The sequence below is a fragment of the Notolepis coatsorum genome (genome assembly GCF_963971535.1).
Source record: "Notolepis coatsorum genome assembly, chromosome: 10".
Lineage (NCBI taxonomy): Eukaryota > Metazoa > Chordata > Actinopteri > Aulopiformes > Paralepididae > Notolepis > Notolepis coatsorum.
The window spans coordinates 25,525,176-25,549,964 of record NC_140174.1 but is presented as its reverse complement, the minus strand read 5'-3'; the positions used below and the strand labels follow the sequence as shown (position 1 = coordinate 25,549,964).

General features: G+C 43.7%; 2 protein-coding genes across 2 annotated transcripts in view; both read right to left on the bottom strand.

Moving 5' to 3' along the window:
- cbx7b (chromobox homolog 7b) overlaps positions 1 to 6,768 on the bottom strand; it is a 31,242-nt gene extending 24,474 nt beyond the window's left edge. Inside the window, exons 1-3 of the mRNA XM_084322699.1 lie at positions 6,510 to 6,768; positions 4,797 to 4,840; positions 3,156 to 3,221 (exon numbers count right to left, since the gene is read on the bottom strand). Of these exons, the coding sequence (XP_084178825.1) occupies positions 3,156 to 3,221; positions 4,797 to 4,840; positions 6,510 to 6,578 (179 nt within the window). The 5' untranslated portion in view covers positions 6,579 to 6,768. The remainder of the gene's footprint in view (positions 1 to 3,155; positions 3,222 to 4,796; positions 4,841 to 6,509) is intronic.
- A 2,059-nt stretch (positions 6,769 to 8,827) lies between these two features.
- On the bottom strand, positions 8,828 to 24,097 carry josd1 (Josephin domain containing 1). Its single transcript, XM_084322896.1, has 5 exons — positions 23,963 to 24,097; positions 22,474 to 23,441; positions 22,130 to 22,258; positions 14,718 to 14,912; positions 8,828 to 9,835 (listed from the first exon to the last, which is right to left on the bottom strand). The coding sequence occupies exons 2-5, from the start codon at positions 22,869 to 22,871 to the stop codon at positions 9,733 to 9,735; spliced, it is 825 nt and encodes a 274-aa protein (XP_084179022.1). The 5' UTR covers positions 22,872 to 23,441; positions 23,963 to 24,097; the 3' UTR covers positions 8,828 to 9,732.
- Positions 24,098 to 24,789: the final 692 nt, after the last annotated feature.

Genomic DNA, 24,789 nt, shown 5'->3' with positions numbered 1-24,789 from the left:
ACCTTTTTTATATTCGGAAAGGACTTTTATTGAACTTGCTGTATTTTATTTGATCTACTTTTTCTCCCCATTTTTCTATTTTTCTCCCTTCCCCAATTTCGTATTGTCCAATTCTACCCTCCCCTGTCTCGAACGTTGTTAGGCCATGCCTCCCACAAGCCGGCTGCAATGTGGACGAAGCCTTACATCACGTGTCCCCTCCGGTACTCGAGGAGGCAGCCGTCGCATCTTTTCACCTGCACAGCGCGATCTCTCAGCGGCAAGGGTCTGCGTGGGAGGGACACGCCGCCCCCGTCGCTTCCTGATTCTACTGCGCAGGCGCACCAACCGACCTGTAGGAGTCGCTGTCCACGGCGTCCGATCCCCACCCACCAGCTTCCCACCCCCTAATACTGCCAATTGTATTAGTATGAACGACCAGCCAAGCTGGTAGCAACGCCGAGAGCTGGGCTCAAACCCAGCATATCCTGTGTTGGTGGCGAGCGCCTTGCCCACTGCGCCACCTAGCCGCCCCATTTATTAATATTAATTTTTTTTAATGAGAAAAGAAAAAAATATATATATAATTATATATATTATTATTATTACTATAACTACTTTTCTGAAAGTATTGTGAGTAGAGAGTAGCAGCTACTCTTCCTGAAGTCCGCACACAGAACATTAACACATTCGGGGCCAACCACGTATATATACGTGTTTCGGCGCCATGCTTAAAGGGCCAAACACGTATATATACGTGTTAAGGTTGTTTTGGCTTTTATTCCATTTTAATATCCTACTCAATGTCACCGAGTGACACTGCAGATTTACCCTACTCTTGGAATTCGGAAAAGTGCATTACCGGCCAGATCCTCGTAGGGGCGCTGTCTCGATAATGCAGTGTTCCCTGTTCATAGCTGCCAACATTGGGATTTGAAAAGACTGGATATTTCGCCCCGCCCCCTTCCGCTCCCAATGTAGTCTCCTCCCCCTCGTATGTATATTATATATATATATATTGTCTGCACTGTGCAGCCGTGGAATGGCGAGGCCATAGATTTAGAATAGATAGAAAGTGCACATTGTGGTGTATCATAATTTATTTGTTGAATAAAATAGGATTTTTATAATGTTGACACAAATTAAAGAATATTTACTCTAAGTTCTCTTTTACCTCTTATTTAATTCATTCATTAATTTAATTGTAGGCACTGTTTATATTGTACATAGTCTTGTGTGTTGTATATTGTGTCCTATGTAAGTTACTTTTGTGTTTATTGTCTCTTTCTATATACACCGTGGGAAGGGGGGCACGTAATTGAATTTTTCTGTATGTCTTGCACAAATTGGAAAATGACAAAGTTGACTTTGACTTTTAACATGTGTCTATAGTGTCAGGCACTAATTGTAATGTTAAAAACGGATACTGCTGTAATATAAAGTGAAATTCTACCATGCCTCAATGTATCAACTTTAAACATACACTAAATGTTAATGTTAGAAATGTTCATTTCCATTATTTCCACCATGTGCAACATTTCCTAAGAACAGCAATGTCCATTCTATCAACTCCAAATCTGTGCTATGAGCTCAATTCTCCCGGTGCATGCAGAAGTAGAATTGCTGTCTTGTTTTGGATGAATGAGTAGAAATGAAAAACGGAAATCTTCTTTTATTAAAGTAGTTTTGACATGTGATATAGATAAAGATATTGTTTAATTGTGTATTGATTAACTTTACATTTGCTCTTCATTCATATTACAAAAGTTATACTGGCACGTCTAATACATCAATGGATTATGGGTAAATGCAACGTTAAAGCAGTGCCAATGTAAGACTGACTTTACATTAAACGAATGACAATAATATAGTATAAAGTAGGGTATTATTTGGACTAAAGAATGGTGTTGTCTCATACATTATACATTGAGAAACCACGGCCGAGAGTGAGCTCTCCGGGAACAACCCCACTTTGCCGGTATCGCCTGTCTGCCTTTTGTAGGTAGGTATTTGTAGAATGTAATACATTTCGTGCTAAACCCCTCCTTTATCCGGTCGCTGTTCTTCTTCGGGTCGCAACCGACTTCCTGTGCTAACGGTCTAATCTACACTGCTGCCACCTGTTGTCACGGAGGGGAATTGCAGCCATTTTGTAAAGATTTTAAAAAAAAACAGGAAAAATACGGGAACGGGATGACGGCGGGAAGGGAGGTTGAAATACGGGACAATCCCGGGAAAAACGGGATGGTTGACAGCTATGTCCCTGTTACAGACCGGTGTTTGTTTATTTTTTATCTTGAATGGACTTTTCTGTTAGCCTAAAGCTATGCGTGTAGCCGATCGCCTAGAATAGGTTTTGGGACGCTGAATTCAGTGTGCAGTAAAGGAATATAGCATCAGCCAATGGACATATGGATCTACCAGATGGCGATCAATAACTGGGAAATCCTTTTTGCAGTCCAACCGGCCACAGGTAAGAGCTTTTTCACGTAAATTACATGCTGATCAGGCCTTGTTATCATACCCAACCAGCCGATCAGCGAATGTGGCTACTGAGGCTAATGCCGTTATTGGTAATCAATAATCAGAAACGACGTCCCCCGCCCCCCCCCCCTTTCATGCATTCATGGTGGACCATGATACCGACTATATGCATTTTGAGTTTTAGCTCTAGCTTGTCTATAGCCAAAAACGCTATTCGATTTAACGTTATTAGCTTATCACCTTATATCTCGCGTTCCAGGAAATACCCCAGAACATTCTGCTATAAAGTTCATATTCAAGACGCTATAAAATGGGAACGTATTGATGAAAAAATTATTTGTTTAAGGCATATTGAAGGGACGGTTTATAGTGTCAATTGACAATGAGAATGGACAGATAGCAATAATATAAAGTATAGATTTAGCTCTACAAACAGCCTCACGCACAATGAAAAGTTATTATGAAATGCTGGCCGTATAGAGTGGGCCCTGTCTAATCCCAATGGCCCCGAATGTGTTAACATATCACATTATATCACAAAATAACACATGATCCAGTAGCCAAAAGCGATCCTGGATTTAGCCTCATGTAACTGATAAGGATCCGAACCCCCAGTCAATCCCTGCAAGTACGTGCTGCCTCTCGGGGCTCCGGCGAGGATAATGTGTCATGTTGGTCTGACTCTTACTCACTTCTCCTCATAGGCCTGCACCAAGCGCTGGTCCAGGATGTGCTCCTCTGGCTCCCACGTGCTGTACCTGCACAAAGACCACACATTTACATGGAGATCTCCGGTGCTCAGGTGATTGGAGTTGGGCAATCCAACATTGAACAATGGACCTCAGCGGGCGAGAAGGTAAAGGCCATGATCTAGCAGCGAAGCGGGGTCGGGATGTTGGTCCTGAGGGGTCATGGGGTCCTGGGGTGGGAGGAAGTGTTTTTTGTGGCATTGTCTTTGCATATTTTAAAGTGTAACCACACGTCTGATGACTTCGTCGACATGTCTGCTGCACATGTCCTTGTTGTTTTCAACACAGATAATCTCCACGTGCTTGTTGTAGAGAGGTGGAGTCGAGGCGCCGCTTACTTTCGTTTCATTGGAATAGAGGCGCAAGATTTGAGGCAAAAAAAATTGAATTATGTTCGAAGCTTGTGCCATCTAACGAAGCTTCGAAGTATTTAAGACAGCCCTAATATATTGTATTAAAAAAAATGCACACCAGAGCCGCTAGAGGTCGGCAAAGTGGCATCGCAAATCATCCTCATGAGGGCCCACATGTGGGCCCTTGGATGTTAAGAGGTCAATGTTTTTTTTATAATTTTTTTGTAGCCAAGAGTAAAGACCATAACCCTATCAAAACAGTAGTCAAAGTGTATATTTTAATTTTTACAGATGTTTTATACGATTTACCGAAAATAAATCCAGATTCAACCCTGCCATTGGAAAGAGGAGCCTTTTCCCTATCCATAGCTGTATGATTTGGCCATAATAAGGTCAAGGTCAAATATGAATTTATAATTCAAATCGATTATCATTTATTACTGTATCTACAAATCCTTCTGTTTAATCATCTTCCCTTTATTCATTTGCTTAGATTTTACACTTGATCTCAAGAAGGTGCTGAATGAGCGAGCTCGGTTTTCTCACAATTGCACAGATGCAAAAATAAATCATAATTTATATTCTCCCTTTTTTCATTACAATTTACTCAAGCCTAGTAACACAATATTTCTGACACTGGAAATACATACCCACAGGTCCCTAGATGTTCCTAGATACCAAGAACATGCAAATTGGCCTTGTAGAAGTGGAGCAATCTTCCATTTACTTAGGCATGTACCTTTAGGCGAGATTTCTGAAAATAGGGCTACAGCTTAACAGGTTAAAAAAAACAGGGTGGATTTCAACCATTTAAAAACAACTTACAGTAAAATCCTAACTAAAAAAATAAAAGTTTTTTATTGATGTGTCAAACTTTTGGCCTTGCAGTTACAACTCTCTGCCAACAGGTGGGGGTGCTGCAGCACCCTCAGCACCCCCCTTCCCGTGTCGCTGCTCTGTATTTATTATTTTTGTTATTTCTGGTTGTATTATCGTTATTATTGTTGAAGTACTGTCCTGTTGTGTATTATTATTGTTACTGTATTGTGTTTTGTTACATGTAAAATGGAAAAAAAATTGTATAAAAAAAACACACACACACATAAAGACAGCATGGGGTAAAGGTCTCCCCCTTCAGTCTGTCTGTTCATAAATTCATCTTTTATTTCATCCATCCATCCATCCATCCATCCATCCATCCATCCATCCATCCATCCATCTGTAAACTCACTTTGGAGGCCACCCTTTCCACTTCAGTAGGTACTCCACATTCCCCTGTTAAAGAGCAATATTTGAAACCGGCATTAGAGGAGTTGCATCTCATGTGATCATTACACTCAAGGACTTGTTTGAAGAGATGTCAAAAAGATTGCATTCTCCATTTTTGCACCCTGCTTCTGGTCGGAGCGACTTACCAATAATGTCAGATGACATCACATGAGATATACTTTCTAAAGTGTAGTATTTGCATGAAATCTGCCCACACACAAACTTGCATACTAGGGTACAGTATAGATCAATTATTAGACCCCTATTTGCACCCACTAAGACTGGAGAGGTGATAAGAGATTTGCCACCCAGGAGTCCCTAATATGCTTTCTTGTGGGCCTACAGTTTATAGTTCAGAGACTAGTAGGTCTACAGGCCACGTTGTGGATATAATTTTATTACAAGTAAAAGTGAGCTATTACATGTGGGGCTGATACACAATTTAAAATGCATGGTACTCTATACGCATACCCGAGTCACCACTGGTTGGTTAGTCATCCTACACGACGTCACCCTGTAATTGCTTCCCAGCGTTTGGATACCACAGTAATGACGTCACTGCTTCCTGACATACTCGCCTGCCGGTGGGGGATTCTCACGAAAAACCCCAAAACACAGACCACCCTCTCGACCCCATGATCACGGGAATTCTCAAGTATTCTACAACATATCCGGGAATTCCCATTAACATGTGCGGTGGGTGGGATTTATTTAGGTTAGTCGATAGGCAGAAAAAATAACACCAGCGTGCACGTTTCTACTGTTAATAATGTAGCTACCCGCTGGTTATTAATAACGATGAGCGCGCTTAGGTTTCCAATCTCAGGGACGTAATCTACACACCATATCAGGTTTACACATGAGATATGATGATAGATGGACTCACGTGGTTTCTAAGCAACTCGCCTATCATGGGAATTCATGTTTGTATTTTGATGCGCCACTACAAAAATAGTTTAGAGGCCCCGTTTATCCGTTAACCCACTAGGTAGGTAGGTAGGTATTTATTTAGACAACAAAACATATACAGATCATTACATCACATAATTTGCTTTTGTCAAGGATAGGAACGAAAAAGCCAATGACTTATTTACATCGTTGTCCCTGGAAGTCAAGGATGCTTGGTACATACACACATAGACATATAACTCATTACAGAAATATTTCACAATCATTACATTTGATAGCAATAATGGCACAATCATTAATTAATACAAACATGAGCATTTGTTGAGACATGTTAAGCTAGCCTTGAGTCTGTGTATAATACACCTGCGTCTGTTAATGTGCGCACCTTTATTGTCACAACCAAAAAAGCTATCGATTTAGCCCATACATACATACAGAATAAGCCTGTACAACACATGGTGCTCGTCCCAAGTCTCCTGGATCTAAGGATCTGTAATCCTTCAGTGCAATAGTAATGAATATACATTACACTAACACCCGGCGTGCTGCTGTGTTGTTAATAACGCGATGGCAACACGCTCCACGTTAGGAACATGCGCGCCTCCCGCCCCCTACAGAGGAACCAATTGGATAATCGGGTTACTAGTGCGACGCTCCTCCACATCCAGGCACCGCATCATCCCCAGATGGTGTAACTGTTTATCATCAAACGTTGGCAGCAACACCCCGCGGCCAAATGCTAGAGACGCATGCAAAAAAAACATACCTTTCTAAATCTTTTCTTGATTATTGATTCCACGGCAAACACTTGCTCTCCAATCGCCGACAGCTCCATCGCCGCCAGTGCGCTCAGCGACGCGCGCTCTCTATGATAAACTATTTCAGAGGAGTAGCGCCTTTCCTTCTCCACAACAAACTAGCCCGAACTGTTTTATTATGACAGTAGTCCTCCTCAGTGGATGTCGTTTCAAAATCCGTATAGGCCTGATCTATCTTGCGCTCTCCCCATTCAACCCGATCCCTTCTCGCCCCGAGCCTTGTTTTAGTTAGTTTGACGCCAGTTGATCCCCGTTCCTACTTCCTTATGTGCCGGACCTGTCTGTCCGTGGAGTGACTTTACAAATCTGCGACACATCTGCACACTGCTTGGCGCGGCCCCGCGGCAGACGCGCACACTGCTTGGCGCGGCCCCGCAGCAGACGCGCGTCCCAGCAGCGCGCTCAGGCAATGGTACGGAGTAGCCTCACGCTGTGAAGCCAGTGGCTTGGGTTCGCGCACGCAGATGACTGCATCACAACAAGCGCTCTGTCTCAGTTATCAAAATACGATTCCAAGGTAATTGCCGAGGTAATTCGAGGGAGACAGTAAAAAACCCTCCATTATAACATGAGTCATGACTCACACATGAGTGGCCGTAGCTATGTTTCACCCGTTTCAGCTGAAACGGGCCCAACTCGCTAGCAGGGCCCTGGGTTGAAAAAGCAAAACATACCCTGGGTTGATAAAGAACAAGAGCAAACTGTGCCAATGTGGATAACTGATGCGCTGTGGAAATGCTTGAGAAGGCACATTATAAACACAGAAATATGTTTACTGACAAAGTCTTTCACCATATAGAAGAAACCTTGCTCCCGACATAAACCCAAGTAATGTTCTTGGCAAGTTTGGTACAGTGGCTATAGCTTCCCGTGCAAATTTGCCTAAAACATATTTTCATTGGCTTCCTATTGTGATTCTGGGTGAGGTAGAATATTATGCATCGAGTGTGTGTGTTTGAGAGAGAGAATTTCCTGAGAGCAGTTACACATTTAAGTAAGAGGAAGCGAATTTGTGCGTCAGGCATGTTTCAGTTCATGTCCAAGGCCCACTTTACATTCTCCTGTAAATGTACAGGAGAGGCGGTGTCAATACAAGATAAGGGCCCCATTTTTTTTATCTTGAAACGGGCCCTCTGAACCTTAAGGCCGCCCATGGACTCACATAACACACACAGCAGGGCATACATAAAGTGCCATTACAAGCATTTTTATTTGTGAAAAACAAGAGAAAATACAGTGACATATAATCAGGACTCTTTCATCAGGGAGGGACGAGTGGATGGGATTGTCATCATGGCAAAAAAGCAGAATCCGCTACAATACTAAAGAGAAGTAGTGAGGGATATAGTATTCTATTTATTGTGGGCAGAGAGCGGGCTGCTCAGTTCAGACTAGGTCTAACCTTAACAATCAAGTCACAAACATGAGTTGTGAACGTTTCAATGGAGGTCCAGTTGAATAACGACGTTGAGCAGCTCTCTGAGGGGGAGCTCTGTGGACTGAGCTGGAAAATTCACCCAAACTAAAAACAGCCCCTCTTGAAGATAAAGAGCAATATATATATATATATATATTTATTTAATTTTCCATGTAAACAAGTTAAGGCCAATATTGTCATTCATGACAACATACACATATATAAACAGCTTCTGTTATGGAGGATACATCAAAGCCACGACCACCAATGACACAAATCTCTCGTAAGGCTCATTTCAAGCTAATCAAACTACACCGACGGCACGCGTCTAGCTTGACATGAGCTCCGCCGGGTCAGTCCCACTTTCACTTTCTACTTTCCCAAAAAAAAAAGACACAAATTGTCATCTCCTAGATTACTCAACACACCGGCACTTTGACACGACTAGTCTCCTCTGAACCAAATCCTTAACGTTTTCCAACTGCTGACTTCACAACGCCACACGCCAAAACACTCAGATTGAAACTACCCGCCATGCGTTGTGGCTAACCGTAACTGTAAAACTAATAATAATGATAACGACGATAAAAATAAAAATAAAAAAATCATCTCCTGTTCTCTCATCTGTGTATTTGGCAGGTTTGACGATTAGTCGGTAGAGAAAAGGATCATTACATCGGTGCGTCTCTCCTGTGCTACAGAATGGGTGCTTATTCTCCGTCATCTGGACCAATGTTACAGCAGATGTGCAGACAGACGTCCACTAGAGCAGTGGTTCCTACATGCTTCAGTCAGCCCCCCCCCCCCCCCCCCCCCCGCATTCCACTAGACTAGTGAAGCAACCTTATAACTACATAAAGGAACCCCCCCTCCCAGGTTGAACTGCAGACTAGGTAACCACTGCACTAGATGGAGGTGCTCGGCCTAGCTGTTGCATTGCTTTGTTGACACTGTATAAAACCGTTGATAAAGGCTTGGTGTGTGTGTGTGTGTATGTGTGTGGGGGGGATTTGTCTGTCCCGGTATGGGGTCAAGTAAGAAGTTGGCGACGCAGAAATCAATTGACTGAACAGGGACATGAGAGGGAGAGAGACATGAGGGAGAGAGAGATGTGAGGTACGGTCACAGTGAGACGAGGAAGGACACAGTTGGTGAACAGGATAGGGGAGAGAGAGATATACACATCGGGAGGGGAGAGAGGAACGTGAGGGGCTCCAGAGTGAGCAGGATAGGGGAGAGAGAGAGATGTACACATCAGGAGGGGAGAGAGAGGGGCTCCAGAGTGAGTAGGTTGGCCCAGGTGATCATTAGACAGACAACCTGAACCTCCCACAACTTTGGAAACTGGACACCATAAAACATAAACAAAAGTGACATTGAAAAATAGTCTCTCTATATATATGTATATATATACACATATATATATAAACACATAAGAATTCCAACCACCAAAAGAACCTTTTTCATAAATCTGAGTTGTGTTGTAGTTGGTAGTTGTGTTGTAGTTGTTATTGTGATTCTGTGTGGCCTCCCTGTATGCGTTTGCTTCCTTCATCGCTATGGGGGTCATCAGGCAAGAGTCCAGCAATAGCCGTGTAAACAAAAAAAACAAATAAAGTTTGAGGAAAAATAAGTCTGGCCAGTGTGCGTCCGTGTGATTGGCTATGCACAACTCCCACTTCAATCCATCCCCCGATTGGTGCAGGCCGCCTGTCCTGAGAGCCGCACAAGAGATGCAATTGGGTGAACCACTCTCAGCAGCCGCCGGACCTCCACGTTTGGTGCGCCTCCACCTCGGCGGAGACGACCAATAGGAGTTCACAGTTCTTCCCTCGTAGCTGGTGACGCAGGAACTTCCTGTGTGATGTCATAAGAAATGGACAGTGAGATGAGTCATGCTTAGTTCCTGTGTAGCTCAATCAGGGTATGTGCAGGTTTCAACAATTGACAATTTACATTTTAAGACTTTTTAATACCACTTAGAGCAAAATTCCAATTTCACAACCATACTAGCAAAAAAACAACAACACATAGCGACGCTGCACTTGCACGCCATTTCAAATTCTCACGTTCCATAAAAGCTCTCCCCATACGCATTAAGCTCCCGGTAGCCCAACAAAAAACAACTTGAATACAAAAACATTTTATATATTTAATTTTTTTTGATCCACTTTTTCTCCCATTTTCTATATTTTCTCCCATCCCAATTTCATATCATCCAATTCAACCCTCCCCTGTCACGAACGCTGTTTCTTGCCTCCCACAAGCCGGCTGCAATGTGGACTAAGTCATACATAGCACAAGTCCCCCTTACTTGAGGTAACAGCAGTCGCATCTTTTCACCTGCGCAGCTCGATCTCTCAGTGGCGAGGAGTAACGCGTGGGAGGCTCACGCTGCCCCCGACACTTCCTGATTCCACTGCGCAGGCGCACCAACCGACCTGTAGGAGTCGCTGTCCACAACGCCCGATCCCCACCCATCAGTTTCCCACCCCCTAATACGGCCAATGTGTATTAGTACGGACGACCAGCTAAACTGAAAGCAAATGTGGAGCGCTGGGCTCGAACAGGCGAGCCCAGCGTCTCCAGATTTCGTGGCGAGAGCCTTGCCCACTACGCCACGTAGCCGCCCACATTTTATATATTTAATATGATTTAATCTCCCGATACCCGGGCTGCCCCCCCAAAATGTATTACCTGTGCAAATTTTAGGCCTTAAATTGAGAATTTATTAATTTAATACTCGGTTATACTTTTTAATACCCCGCAGATACCCCGTCAATGGGTAGAGCACCGCATCTGGGTTAATCATGCGTTTGACCAGTCCCCATCACCTCGTAAAGTCGGACATCTCTTGAGTTTACCACCGGGAGATTGCACTCGGATGGCTGACCAAGTGGTAAATACCAGTGGTAAAAAAACTCAGGCAAGTTCCATGCTAACAGAGTTTATGAGTTGTGACGTTATCAGTGACCTCTCACCTTCCGTGGTGCAAACATACTTTATTATGCACGTGGAGTGTCATGAGACATCATCAGAATTATGATGTCACACTGGGATTCCTGAAAATCACTCAAACCCACCTGCATCAAGAAAGAAAGGTTGAATAATCTGGCTGAATCGACTGCCTTGGATCCGATTGGTCTCGACTTTCTGACCTAACTAGCACAACCCGAACAGCAATCACCTCGGTAGACACTAGATGCCCTATGGGGCCTGCATACCTAGAATGCCTTGTGGTCTGATGAAGACAGTGCACCCGTCGGGATGTTTTTAACACAGTTGTGCTACGTCATAGACCCTCTCTGATTGTACTAGACACTTAGCTAATAACAATGAAGACCCTTAACTAATTGCTAACTTAGCCCATCGGAAAACAAAGGCTATATTATTACAGAGTTGTCTCATTATACACGTCTCTTGCAGGTCTCAAACATGTTATCATCAGCAGGTCAGGACTAGAAGCATATGGCTCAAGCCAAGCAGCCAGCTAGATTACGTTACAGCTAATGTTAACTGTGTGAGCTATGCTGCTATTTTATTTTATTTAATGTTTGACATTTGATACAACCCAGCATCTATGACCGTAGTACGCGTGCGTTACCACCACTTTATTTTACTATGTACTGCTAGGAAATATTTGCACAAAGTTATTTTTATTTCATTCATTAATTTAAGCTACCGTTTATATTGTACATAGTCCTGTATAGTGTGTTGTATATTGTGTCCTATGTTACTTTTTGTGTTTTATATTGTCTAGATCTTTTATTATATACACCGTGGGAAGGGGGAAACAAAATAAAAAATGTCTGTATGTCTTGCACAAATAGAAAACAGACAATAAAGTTGACTTTGACTTAAAAGCAGCCTGACGGGTGCTCTGTCTTTGTCGGACCGCAAGGCATCCTGGGTATGCAGGCCCCATGCGGGTATCTATAGTCTCTCCCCATCACAGGGTGACAGTGGCCCAGGAGGTAGAGCAGTCGTCTGGTAAGCAGAAGATTCCCGGTTAGATTCCAGCTCCCAGGCAGCATGTCGAAGTGTCCTTGAGCAAGACACTTAACCCCTAACTTCCGATGAGCAGGTTGGCACCTTGCATGGTCGCCTCCACGTTGGTGTGTGAATGTTAGTGAATGTGAGTGAATGTGAGGCATGAGTCTAAAGCACTTTGGATAAAGAGCGCAGTCCACTTACCATTATCACCTCGTATGTACGATTTAGTCACATGATAAATTTACAACCTTCACGAGTTGACGAGGGCCGACCGAACGCACCATATATGTTCCCGGGTTGCGCGTGTGAAGAGATTAAATTCCCACCGGGGCGACCTGCATTAAAAATGTATGCAACCCTGGTGCTGCAATGCACCTCAGAGGAAACATACGTTATGTAGACCTGCCGCTCACTGGCGGACCGAACAATACCAGTCACACCACCCGTCTGTCCGCATGCCTGTGAATGACACATCTATGAAACACGTGGTCCAAGGCTTTGTTTGGACCCGCGTGTGACCCACTCCGATAGGGCTTTCTCATCATCTCATCTCAGCGTTCAGTTTGGACGACTGGCTGTGTAAATATTACGGACGTGATCTTCTATCACAATATGGGTAATTTTTCACATCTCGATATTATAACGATATATATCACAAATAATAATAGTATGTTTTCTGTAAATTCAATGAAAGAATTGTCTATACAAAATAACCATATGCCTCATCACTACCTTTTGATAATCCTGTGAACTGATATTCCTTTTACTTGGAAGTGATGCTGGTTTTGAGGTTTGTTTTTTGCTTTCAAACTTGCCTTCCATGTAGCTAACATCTTCCCTCTCTTCCCGTTTTGCCTCTCATGGTTCTTCTTCTGTAGGCAGTAGAAGAGGTCTGTTGGGAGTGTAACGTGGGGAACTAGTCTGCGGCATTCTACAGTATTCTGGTCAGTATCGGAGTTCTTCTATCCACACCACGAGCAAACAACAGAAGTATCCCCTCTTTTAGATACAAGTTCCACATCTTGTCGTGCTTGGGCCGAGTCTTGTTCTGTATCGGAGTGTTACAGGGAGTTTCCTTCAGTCTTACACTCCTCCGTGTTTAAATACAGCCCAAATGTAGAGGACGAATGATGCAGAATACTTCTGTAAAGCTTTTTTGTGACGATAGCGATGGAAAATCTCTAATCTAAATCTCTAAAAGAGGAAAATCTCTAATCGATAAAGACATTAGTCTCTCATCCCACAATATAGGTTGATACCTGCGATATAGATCGTCATGCGAACAGCCCCACCTGCTGGCACCCAGTCATGTCTGCGAGAGCGAGACAAGCTCTTGTGTTCTGCTCTACGCAGAGCTGCTGATCTTTCTAGGCCGCATATAACTTTTGCTTTCTAAAGATACTGGATGGACTGTTGATTGTAAAATAAATTATTTTACTGTTTTTATTAACACATCCTGCGCCATTCACGTTGTACGACGTGTTCAAGTTCATGCTAATTCTGCCAATCCACGGCGTACGACGTTATTTTGATCATATTTCATTTTTTCGCCATGGTATTGATATTTCCCTCACGGAGCCTGGTCTGATGCTGTGGGACTCGGCACAACTCTGCAACACTTCAATACTGCCACCTGGTGGATGATCGGCGAGTTGCCAAACCGGAAATGGCCGGTTGGATATCGGTGCGTCTCCTAAATGCGTCCGGCCACTCGCATATCGTTGCAGGACTCTAGCCACACACTGTGGATATGGATCGCTGCCATAACTCAATAATCGACATGATTTGGGCGTGTATTATTATTATACAAACTGGAAATGGATCGACTCGATCCCCATCAAATAACTGGGATCTTTTTGCTCCAGTCTCATCGCCCAATGGTAAGAGGAGGCTGACGTTACTTTCAGCCTGCTTGTTTATTATTATCCATACAAACTGCTCTGATCTATATATCACCCATACTACATAAAGCATTTAACGACGATCACGGAATTATAAACGACCCCCCCCCCCCCTCCGTTCATCCGCGCATGATCAGTCATAACGTTTAGGACCATGTACAGTTGACTTTTTTAATATAGCGTGGATCGGCAGCAAACGGCATTTGATAATCTATATATGCATATATATGCCTATATCTCACGTTCTAGGAATTACTGCAGAAAACGATAAAAACATATTTATATTCTAGACGGTATTTTCGTATGAATGTGTGAATGAAAAAGTAAAACGTTCCTACATCCTGATCGATGTTGAATGGGCCATAGTAATGTCAATTTAGCAATACAATTAAAAAAGTTATAGCCCTGCAAAGAAGGTGAACATCTCTTACAGTACTGGCAGAGAATGGTATAAGATGCTGAAAGTGCGTGGCAGGGAATGTGTTAACAGTAATGATTATATATTAACATGATCAATGGACAAGTGATTTTGTTCGCAGATGATTTTGTTGGAAGACAATTGAACACTTAAACATTACTGTATATTTGTATATCTTGTATGTCATAAATGTCTGGATGTAACAGTACCGTTTATCTGTATGTCATAAATGTAACGATGAATTGAAAATGGGGGACCCTGATGTAAACAAGATGAAAGTCTTTCTCTGGTCTGCATCCCCTTAACAATTGTGTGTATTGAGCTGTACTGTATTGTACCCATTCTGCAATCTGTTAATAAAGTTTTTCAATCAATCAAACCATTAACTGTAAGGCGTTGTCCAGTGAACTCTCTTTCGCCGTCTTACCTGAGCTCATCTGGGTTGCCGATGGGGTGTGGGGTGCGTAGCTTGGAGTCCAGGTTATAGTAGACCCCGCCCACCTCTCTCACCCCTATCCAGTGCTGGCGTTTGAGTGGCAGCCGGAGAGGCCCCCAGCGCAGGTTGGACGGCACATTCAGGATGAAACCTGTCACGTTGGACAGCTCTATGCTGCCCACATCCCTGGGAGGAAGACAGGAAGACTCGAGTTACTGTGGGCTCCAATGGACCCATCGCAAACCACTGCGCTCTTTTCAGCTCGATCCTCCAATCACGACTGTTTGCTTCCCAAGGAAAGCGGGGCTTGTGATTGGAGGATCAAGAAAAGAGGGTGGGGTTTGAGATGAGTCGATTTAATTTCAAACCAGTTTCAACTCCTGAGACACCGAGGTTACCCTCATTTACAGCGACGACGAGCTTACAAAACAAGACAGTTATCTTGAGGTACAGGTTTGGGCAGTAGAAAGACAAATATAGGCAATCAAATGTTATCCGAATATAAAACTATGAGAAAAATAAACAGTGTAAACAAAAGGTGCAGATGAGGGTCTTTTATTGAGGATCTTATTATGTAAGGGATAATGTATAGCTACGAGGTCATTGTCGCAAAATAATTGACCGACACGTAGTTTAAAATACCGAGCCGCTTCGGCGAGGTGTTTTAAACGTCAGTGAAGGTCAACAATGACCGAGTAAAGCTATACATTATCCCGCTTATTACATGGCTAACTTACTAACAATATACCTAATTCATTTGACAAATCGCAGTTGTTCTGTGGCTCTGTCAGCCCAAATAAAGTGATTATTATTATCGCGCTCTGTTCTGGCTCCGCTCGTCGCTCCGCCCCCTGTCATCGCCGGCAGCAGAACACCGCACTGAAACAGTGTGTGTCAGTGGGCTTGATTGCAAACAGCTGCGCGCAGCGGTCATTATTGAAAAAACAGCGGTCATTATTGAAAAATAATGACCGCTGTCGGGGGGCTATTGACCAATCACAAGCAAGCATTTCGGCGAATGTGAAAACGCCATGTAATAATACTATATAGTGTATGTACTAATGATTGGTTGAAAAATAATACGATATTCAATGTAAATTTGGTGTCATTTAGTTATTCTGTACTTTTCTTTTTAATAAAATGCTAAAAACCAGAGAGTGGAAGTCGTTTGCCATCTGATGCAGACAAGCCATGTAGTACCAAGCCAAACAATCGACCACAGCTGATTTCCTGCTAGAATGTCCACTTTAATAGAAATGTTCTCAGAAATATTGGCAGGGGCACTTGTACAATGCCATTTTGATTTACGCCTGCACTTCCTGCTATACTAGCATCCCTACGATTCTTAAAGAAACACGGCAACATTTTGGGAAATTAGCTCATCGTCTTCTCCAGAGCTGCACCGTCCGCTTCCATTCATTGTGCTAAGCTAGGCTAAGGTGTGGCCAGATAGCTTTCTACTGAACGCACAGAGAGAACTGGTATCCATCTTATGGATATCCCCTATGTAAAGCGACCTTGGGTTTTATGGAAGGCGCTATTATAAAACAAAGTAATTATTATTATCTTCTTGTCTCTCTCTGGAGAAGACGATAAGCTAATTTCCCGAAATGCTGGCGTGTTCCTTTAAAGAGAAGCTACAGACACTCTCAAAACAAATTAATTAGGTTGATTCTTCAACTGCATGCCAAATATATATTCAGATAAAATTGTATTGCCTATATTATATATCTTTCTACTATTACCCTGCACATACCTGTACCCCTCCCCCGGGCTGCTATGATGCCCAAATTTCCCAGAGGAGAACAAATATCTTATCTTAAAACATTTTATTAGCCTCAAGTGGCTCAGAGTGGAGGAAAGAGTCTTGTTGTCGTCAACAACGTGGTACCCAAATATTATGTAGATTATTTTTGTCGGGTTAGCAATGTCCAGTTATCCCACTAGAAGGAGCTCTGCTGATTTCAAAAGTCAAAAAGCTGTATGGGAAAGAACTAGTTTTTATGTTCAGCAGCGGTTTTGTGGAAAGACCTGCTGCAAGCCTCAAGTCTTAAGCTCTTTTGAAAACTTTAGGTCCTCTCTAAAGAGCTGGCTGAGTAGCAGTTAGTCTACATCAGTCTGTACATACCTGCATGTAATCCTTTTTACATATCTGTAGACTAGATACTATATCTATATCTGTAGTACATATCCCTTACCTACTAGTTACGCTGCTGGCCAGTACGACTTACTACCATAGTGTCTTTATACCTGTATCACTGTACATATTAATACTACAACTCTGTACATACATCTGATTAGCACTATTACTCAGTAGTACTAATTCATATATTTTATATCCAGTTAATCATCTGTATATTACTATTGCACTTTACCATTACATTTGCACTCGGGCCTACTTGTGCCGTTTAATGACAATACATTTTAATCAAATCTAAATATATAACCATTGAATCAGGACCTCTCTTGTTTGTTTTAGTTGATATGCTTTGCATAAAAGTGTCAGCTAAATGACAAAATGTAAATGTAGTTGTTAATTGACTAATTTATTAATTATTGAATTGGTTGGATACCTTGTAATAAATATGTATTGTACTGCTGCCCCATTGTGTTTAATCCTTTTGACAAAGTTATACACAGGTATGATGCCTCCCGATGAGGCTGTGCATAGATTTATTTATATATGTAATATATTTGTTATATTGTCAATAAAGAAATTCAATCGATCAATAAGTCACAAGTCAACCTGTGCTAGTGGCTGATAAGTGGAGTGATTATTGATTCACAAAAAAAAAAATATATATATATTTTAAATAGGCTTAAAAATGTGTATACCAAAGATTTCCCATAGAGGAGGCAACTACCTCATGTGGTCTATGACATGATATGAGTTTCAACTTTCTATGGGCTTTGATTATGCCTGTGTTACTGTGTATTATATATAATCCTCATATCGCTATATGAAAGTCCTCTGCTGCATATTAAAACAAGTAAAAAACACATCTGTTATCACCCCAAAAGGTCAACCCTCTTCTCTCCTCACAGGAAGTAAGAAGGATAATGCAAATTGGTGTCCCAAGCCTAAGTTTTCAATTGGCTAATACTCTCTGATGGAATTGTAGTGAGCTGGCTTGGATAAGTAAACACAGTGGATTAAGGAAGTAGCATTTAGTTTGATCCTTGGGAAGTATTCACTGCCATATTCAAAGATTAAATAAAAGGTAAATTTTAAACCTATATTGTTCTCAAGAACAACAGGAGTCTGTCCTTCCTGATAACATCGTATTGATAAAAGCAAGCTTCCTGCCCTACTGGTCACAAGCATGTTGGATAGAACTGGCCCCAACAACAGAAACTCTTAGTGTGACTGGGAATGGGATTTTGCTGACTACTCAATTGGGCCCACGTTACGACAGAACAAGTGACAGTGGTAATTTTTTATCAAAGATCATGCATCACGTGACACCATGCAGTGATATGCTTAGAATGTCCATGATAGCAACTTATTCAACATAAAAACAACTTAACTGACTAAAGGCCCTAATGACTGAGGTCGTCGACTAACTGACTTGGACTAGGCAGCCAAAGACGCAGGAGAAGCGCACAGAGACTCTGAACAAAATGTAGACTTGTTCCACCTAACTGCTCTATCGACCAGTTGAGTAAACAACTAGCATAGCAACAACTCACTGAGCAGTTGATGTGATCAGGGCTGGATACAAATGGCCTAAAATCTCATTAGGGAAAGAAAATATTGTTTTATGGGTGGGTGACATGTCATCTTATTTCATCATGATTTACCTTCAAATAAGATACAAATAGCATTCAAATAATTTTGGTTACGCTTTGAAACTGGTATTCTTTCAAATGGGCCTGAAAAAAGCAGATCCTAAATGGATCTGCTTTTTTATTACAAGTTATTATTTCACATGTTTTTAAAAAAGCTAAAGTTTTCTAATATTTATTTAAAATCTTGTAGGCCTATACTATATCCCTAGCCTACCTAGCCTTTTTTATTAAGATCTTTGAAAATATTGTGATATGACATAATTCCAATATCCCCCAGCTCCAGGTTGTTATACTGGTTGGAAAAAGATGGATGGTATACTGGAATACCCCTCCCACCCCCTCTATGAGGAGATAGCCAAGATGAGCACGTTCAGCCATAGACTGATCCCCCCACGACACACCACACTCGGCCAGTCCTTCATGCCAGGAGCCATCAGGATCCATAACCATTAGATTATATGTGATGGCTGTACATGTGTGTACCGGTATTGTATGTAATTTTGATTGTCAAATAAATTCATTCATTCATTCAACCGTGGGCACGGACTGCTGCCAATTGCTGGAGAGCTAACGGCTGGTGAACTTGAGAACTGTTAGGACTATCTGACTCTTAATAATAAACACTGTTAGGACTATCTGACGTTTTTTTTTTTTTTAATCCACTTTTTCTCCCATTTTTCTATATTTTCTCCCATCCCAATTTCGTATCATCCAATTCAACCATCCCCTGTCACGGACGCTGTTTCTTGCCTTCCACAAGCCGGCTGCAATGTGGACTAAGTCATACATAGCACAAGTCCCCTCCGGTACTTGAGGTAACAGCAGTCGCATCTTTTCACCTGCGCAGCTCGATCTCTCAGTGGCGAGGAGTAACGCGTGGGAGGCTCACGCTGCCCCCGACACTTCCTGATTCTACTGCGCAGGCGCACCAACCGACATGTAGGGATGGGAATCGGTTCCTAATTGGCCGATGCCTGGAACCGTGTGGCTCCCGTGACTTTCGATTCCATTATCGCTGCCAGGTTTTTCCTACAGTTGCGCAATAACGTTAGCATGTAGCCATGGCACTCTATTTGATTCCTTAAGGGCTCGAAATTGCCTGGGTTTTGGTAATATGCTCCCGAAATGCTCCCGCTGTTTGGCTACTTCTATGTGCAGTGAAAACTACTTGAATGCTTTAGAACCTAGTCATTGATTTAGTTGAGGGTGAGCTAAAATTAGCCGCGGAGCTAACGCTATCTAACGTGAGCTAACGCTATTTAATCAAGCTCACAAAGAGAGATAAACAGCTGACAGCGGAGAGTACAGGTACAAATACAATAAAACAGCAGGTGGGGGCTGTTGTGTAAACCTTGTACTCTTTAGTTCACATAATAGACGGAGTGTTTGTTTACTTCTGTACTCTGTAAGCCAGGAAGTACAAGTGGTGCAACATACAAATGTGTCCGTGTAGCAACACAAGCCAATACCTTATAGGACAGGGGCCCGGGGAGGGAGCTCTGTGTGTGTGTGAGACAGAAGTCAGAGGAATAACGACCTGTTATTCAATAGATTAAATTAGTTTAAGAATAAAAAAATAAATACATTTTAAGAGAATCTCAAATACATTATTTTATTTAACACTTTGGCTGCCGGAAAACGCCTAAACACGTCATTCCCGGCCATGCTCAAGTTGCCGAAGACGCTTTACAGCGTCTTTAATATCAATATTTCAAAAATCTGGGATCGGATTCATATTTCCCCTCCGCTGGCCTGAGATCCACCAGGAGGACCCACTGAGCTCTCTGGCGGTTCAGGAGCGCCATCTGGTGGCCGATCGGCGCAATCGCTTAACAGGAAGTGCTATGGAGATTGTGCTGGTCGGCCGTATTACTTCCGGGCACTAGCTATAGGTTCCGGGACTCGATCTCGACACACTACATAGCGATCGATTGCCAATAACTCGATAAACAACATGATTTGGACGTATATACCATTATACAAGCTGGAGATGGACCGGGCAAATCGACATCCCATAATGATAAAATTTCTACTCGACGATGATCGCCCAACGGCGCGCGGAGACTGGGGTGAGTTTCAGCGTGTAACGTTACCGTCTTCGATATAACTGCTATTATCAACATTTGACCCACATTAGATGATTGGTATAACGCTGCCCACGGAATTATAAACGCCCCCTCGCCCATCCGGTCAACATCAGATGACGTGTAGTAACTTCTAGAAGTACGTCTAGTTGGAATTTTTTATATCGCGCTGATTGCCATCAAACTGTATTTCATCATCAATATAATGCATTTGGGGCTATATATCACGTTCTGGAGAAAGCTGCAGAAAGAGATGAAAACATACTTATACATTAGACCATACTTTACTATGAATATGTGAATGAAAAAGTTTAACGTTGCTACACAATGAACAATACATATAGGACTTTGAATGGGCCCTATTAATGGCAATGTAGCAATAGAATTTAAAAAGTTATAGCCCTGCAAAGAAGGGGACTTTCTCCATAGACAAATAGCGCTGGCAATCTATGGTATATCATGAATTTAACCTTAGGCAACCAAAGTGTTAATAATAAACACCGTTAGGACTAGCTGACTCTTAATAATAAACACTGCACGGACTCTGGCGCAGTGTGTTACTACGATTTGAACCATCATCACTATTACTACTGTCTGAGTGAATCCTGCTACTCACTACTGTTATCGTCATTACTACTTGCACTCTGTTCTTTTTTTTTTATCTACCTTTTCTCCACATTTTCAATTTTTCTCCCTTCCCCAATTTCGTATTGTCCAATTCTACCCTCCCCTGTCTCGAACGTTGTTAGGCCATGCCTCCCACAAGCCGGCTGCAATGTGGACGAAGCCTTGCATCACGTGTCCCCTCCGCCTAAATATTAAAGGCAACCAACTTGCGTCTAGCCACGCCCCCGCGGCAGCAGCAGAGCGGAGCGGCGCTGTCGCGGCAGCATTATGTAGCAGTAATCCCCCCTTTTTTAACATCTAGAACTAGCTCAATTGGTAGGGCTGCCTTGCTGTGGATTCTGCGGTCCGTTGGTGACAAGTTCGATTCCCTTCAATTTATATATATTTTTTTTTAACGTGCATTCTTTCGCCGGTTAAGTTTAGGCATGTTAACTTTAAGCATTGTTTCGGAGTTGGTTAAGGTTAGGCATTGTTTCGGAGTTGGTTAAGGTTAGAAGGGTTAAGTTTAGGCGCTGTTAAGGAGCTGGTTAAGGTTAGAGTTTGTCTTAGAGAATGGCAATAGACAGCCTATTTCCGCACTGCAGCGCGAGGCAATAGACAGCCTATTTCCGCGCTGCAGCGGTCACATGGGCGTAGTGGCCAATCAGAGAAACGCTAAACACAAGTTGGTTGCCGAAAATATTCACACGTCCCCTCCAGTACTCGAGGAGGCAGCCGTCGCATCTTTTCACCTGCACAGCGCGATCTCTCCTGCGTTGGTGGCGAGCGCCTTGCCCACTGTGCCACCTAGCCGGCCACTTGCACTCTGTTCTATTATCTATGTACCTAACCTACCTGACCTGTACCACCCCCTTAATAAAGGAACACTAGATTTGAACACCCGGTCGATCCGGGACCACAAACCTTCTTTTATCCCACCAGACGGCCTCAAACCCACGAGTCTGCAGGGCTGCCATGATGACGTTCACGTCGTAGTTCCCGTTTCCCAGCATGCTCTTCTTGTGCGGTGTCACCAGAGTGCTGGGAGACAGTCTGTGAAGAAGAGGCCAGAGGGAGAGATGACGGGCAGCGAGGACAAGAGCGCAGCGTAGATATCGGTCGAAAGGATAAAGGGAATGAGAGAGAGAGAGAGAGAAAAAGAGGGGTAAGGCAAATGAAAGAAAGACAGAACAGATGGAGAATGTTTTAGGTGTGAGGAAAGTGAGAGTGTGAAGCGCGCACACACATACAGTCCCCACCCCCCTCACCTCTGGAAGATGTCCTGCAGTGTATCCCTGCTGAAGGCCGCACCGTCCTGGAAGACGTTATTGAGCGCGTGCAGAGCGCACAGCTCCCTGCGTTGCTTCTCATGGTAGATGGTTGGGGGGGCCGCGGGGGGCTGCGGAGGCACCGGGGGAGTCAGGGAGGAGGACGACGACGACAGGTCCTGCTGCTGCTGTCGCTGCGAGTCCCTCGGATCCCTGGACCTCCTCTCTGCCCCACCTCCTCCAACCCCTCCCGCCCCCACGCCTCCCCGCAGCCCCCCGGTCACTGCCTCGCCTGCCGCTTTCTGCTTGCTGACCTTCCACGGCATACAGCCTAGGTCCTGGAGGCCCCCTCCGCCCTTCCCCTTCCACCCGCTGGCCGAACACGGAGCACTTCCCATCCCCTGGTTGCTGAACACCGCCGCTGCACCGCCGCCGCCACCACCACCGCGGCCCGCGGTGCTACATTGGCGCCATGACGACAACCATCGCCATGCCAACCTCTTGGCCTCTTGGAGGAGAGGGGCTTGCGGTATGGGGGGTGTGTGTGTGGGGTTACTAGGTATATGAGGTGAGAGACCCTCACTGGTTCGGCACAGCAATGCCTGCCCTTTCAAAAGGGATGAGTGCGTAGGGAGTGTGTGTAGGGAGGAACAAAAGGATGCAGGACAAAAACTGTGATTCGAGTGCGTGTCAAGAAGACCGAAGAGGGGGACTGTGTGAGCCCAAATAGCCGGGTGTGCAAACAGACGAGTCCAAATAAGGAGGAAACAAGGCTCCACTACAGCACCATCGACAAGGCAGTATTCTGTAGGATGAAACCACAGTGATTCTCTGTGTTTTCCACTTCCTCCATCCTGCCTGCGCTCCGAGGATTCTTTCCACCCAGTCACTCTGCCCTATAGCTCTGCAGTTCTTTCCATTCCTAGAAGAGTCCTCAAGGTCCAACACCATGCAGGGTTTTTGTGCCTCTGGAAAAGACACACAACAAACAAGATTTGGTGCCGAGTAGACCGGAACACACCTCGAAAACAGCTAAGGGAGAGAGAGAGAGAGAAGCAAGCACATTTGGGGAAATGTCGTTCTCATTGTTGTGAGTATCTGCTGTGAGTTGGCAAGATAAGATATGGAACAACCTGATGGGTTTTTACAGCAGACGCTAAAAAGGTAAACATTTCCATCCAGTCTACTGATTGGATAGAGGGGGGATAGAGGAAGCAGTCCGTTTAGTGGCTGGAGAAATAAACCCCGAAACGTATTGAAATGGACAATTCCTGATGTATTGTATCTCTTTGGGGAAAACATCAAACGTATACATGTATGGAAAGTAATAATAAATCACGGCAATTTCATGACAATAATCAGAATCGCTCTCGCCTGCTCAACCCTCGTCTTCAAGGCTGCACTACGTGATACTCGCTTGATAGCGTAAGCGTACAGCACAAAACAACCTCTCGCAAAAACAATTATTACACTCCATCACACCACTTACCTCCTCCTTTCTGCGATGTTACCGTTTGTGAATCATAATCCTTTCGAAATGCTACTCTCGCTCTTGTTTTCCCGAGGTTGTTTAGTCACCCCTTTGTCTTTATCACTTTTCCTTGTAGCTCTCCTCCTGTCTATCAACACGGACATGCGCAGAGCTTCACGTCTGCTCGTCACGGCCTGCGTCACACCTGAGAGCCCGCCTCTCCCAAGACTGCGAAACCCTAGATTTCACTTTATTTTCATCTCAAAGGGGGGTGTGATTAAAAATGTTCCATAATGTCTTTTTGACAAAACGGTCACATCTGATCTAAAATAAATGGATTGATAGCCTAAACTTGCAAAAAAAAAAAAAAGAGAGAGAAAAGAGTAATTGGGGTCTCTTGAGAAAACTAACCTTATATATTTTTTTTTATCCACTTTTTCTCCTTATTTTCTATTTTTCTCCCATCCCAATTTCGTATTATCCCTCCCCTGTCTTGATAGACTATGCCTCCCACTGGTCGGCTGTAGTGAGGATAGAAGCCTTGCATCACGTGTCCCCTCCGGTACACGAGGAGGCAGCCTGTCGCATCTTTTCACCGCAGCAGCTCGAACTCCAGTGGCAACAAGTAGTAACACGTGGGAGGCTCACGCTGCCCCCGCTACTTCCTGTTTCCGCCGCACCGGCGTCAACCCAACCGACCTGTAGGAGTCGCTGTCCACAACGTCCAATCCCCACCCACCGGCTTTCCCACCCTCTAACACTGCCAATTGTGTTAGTATGACGACCGGCCAAGCTGGTAGCAATGCAGAGAGCTGGGCTCGATACCAGCGTCTCCTGCGTTAGTG

Coding starts and splice junctions, on each gene's coding strand:
- josd1 (XM_084322896.1), bottom strand. CDS start 22,871: ATGGGAAGTGCTCCGTGTTCGGCCAGCGGGTGGAAGGGGAAGGGCGGA. Junction 14,913..22,129: donor GTCTGGTGGGATAAAAGAAG/GTTTGTGGTCCC, acceptor TCTTCCTCCCAG/GGATGTGGGCAGCATAGAGC. Junction 9,836..14,717: donor GGCAACCCAGATGAGCTCAG/GTAAGACGGCGA, acceptor GACATCACACAG/GAAGTTCCTGCGTCACCAGC.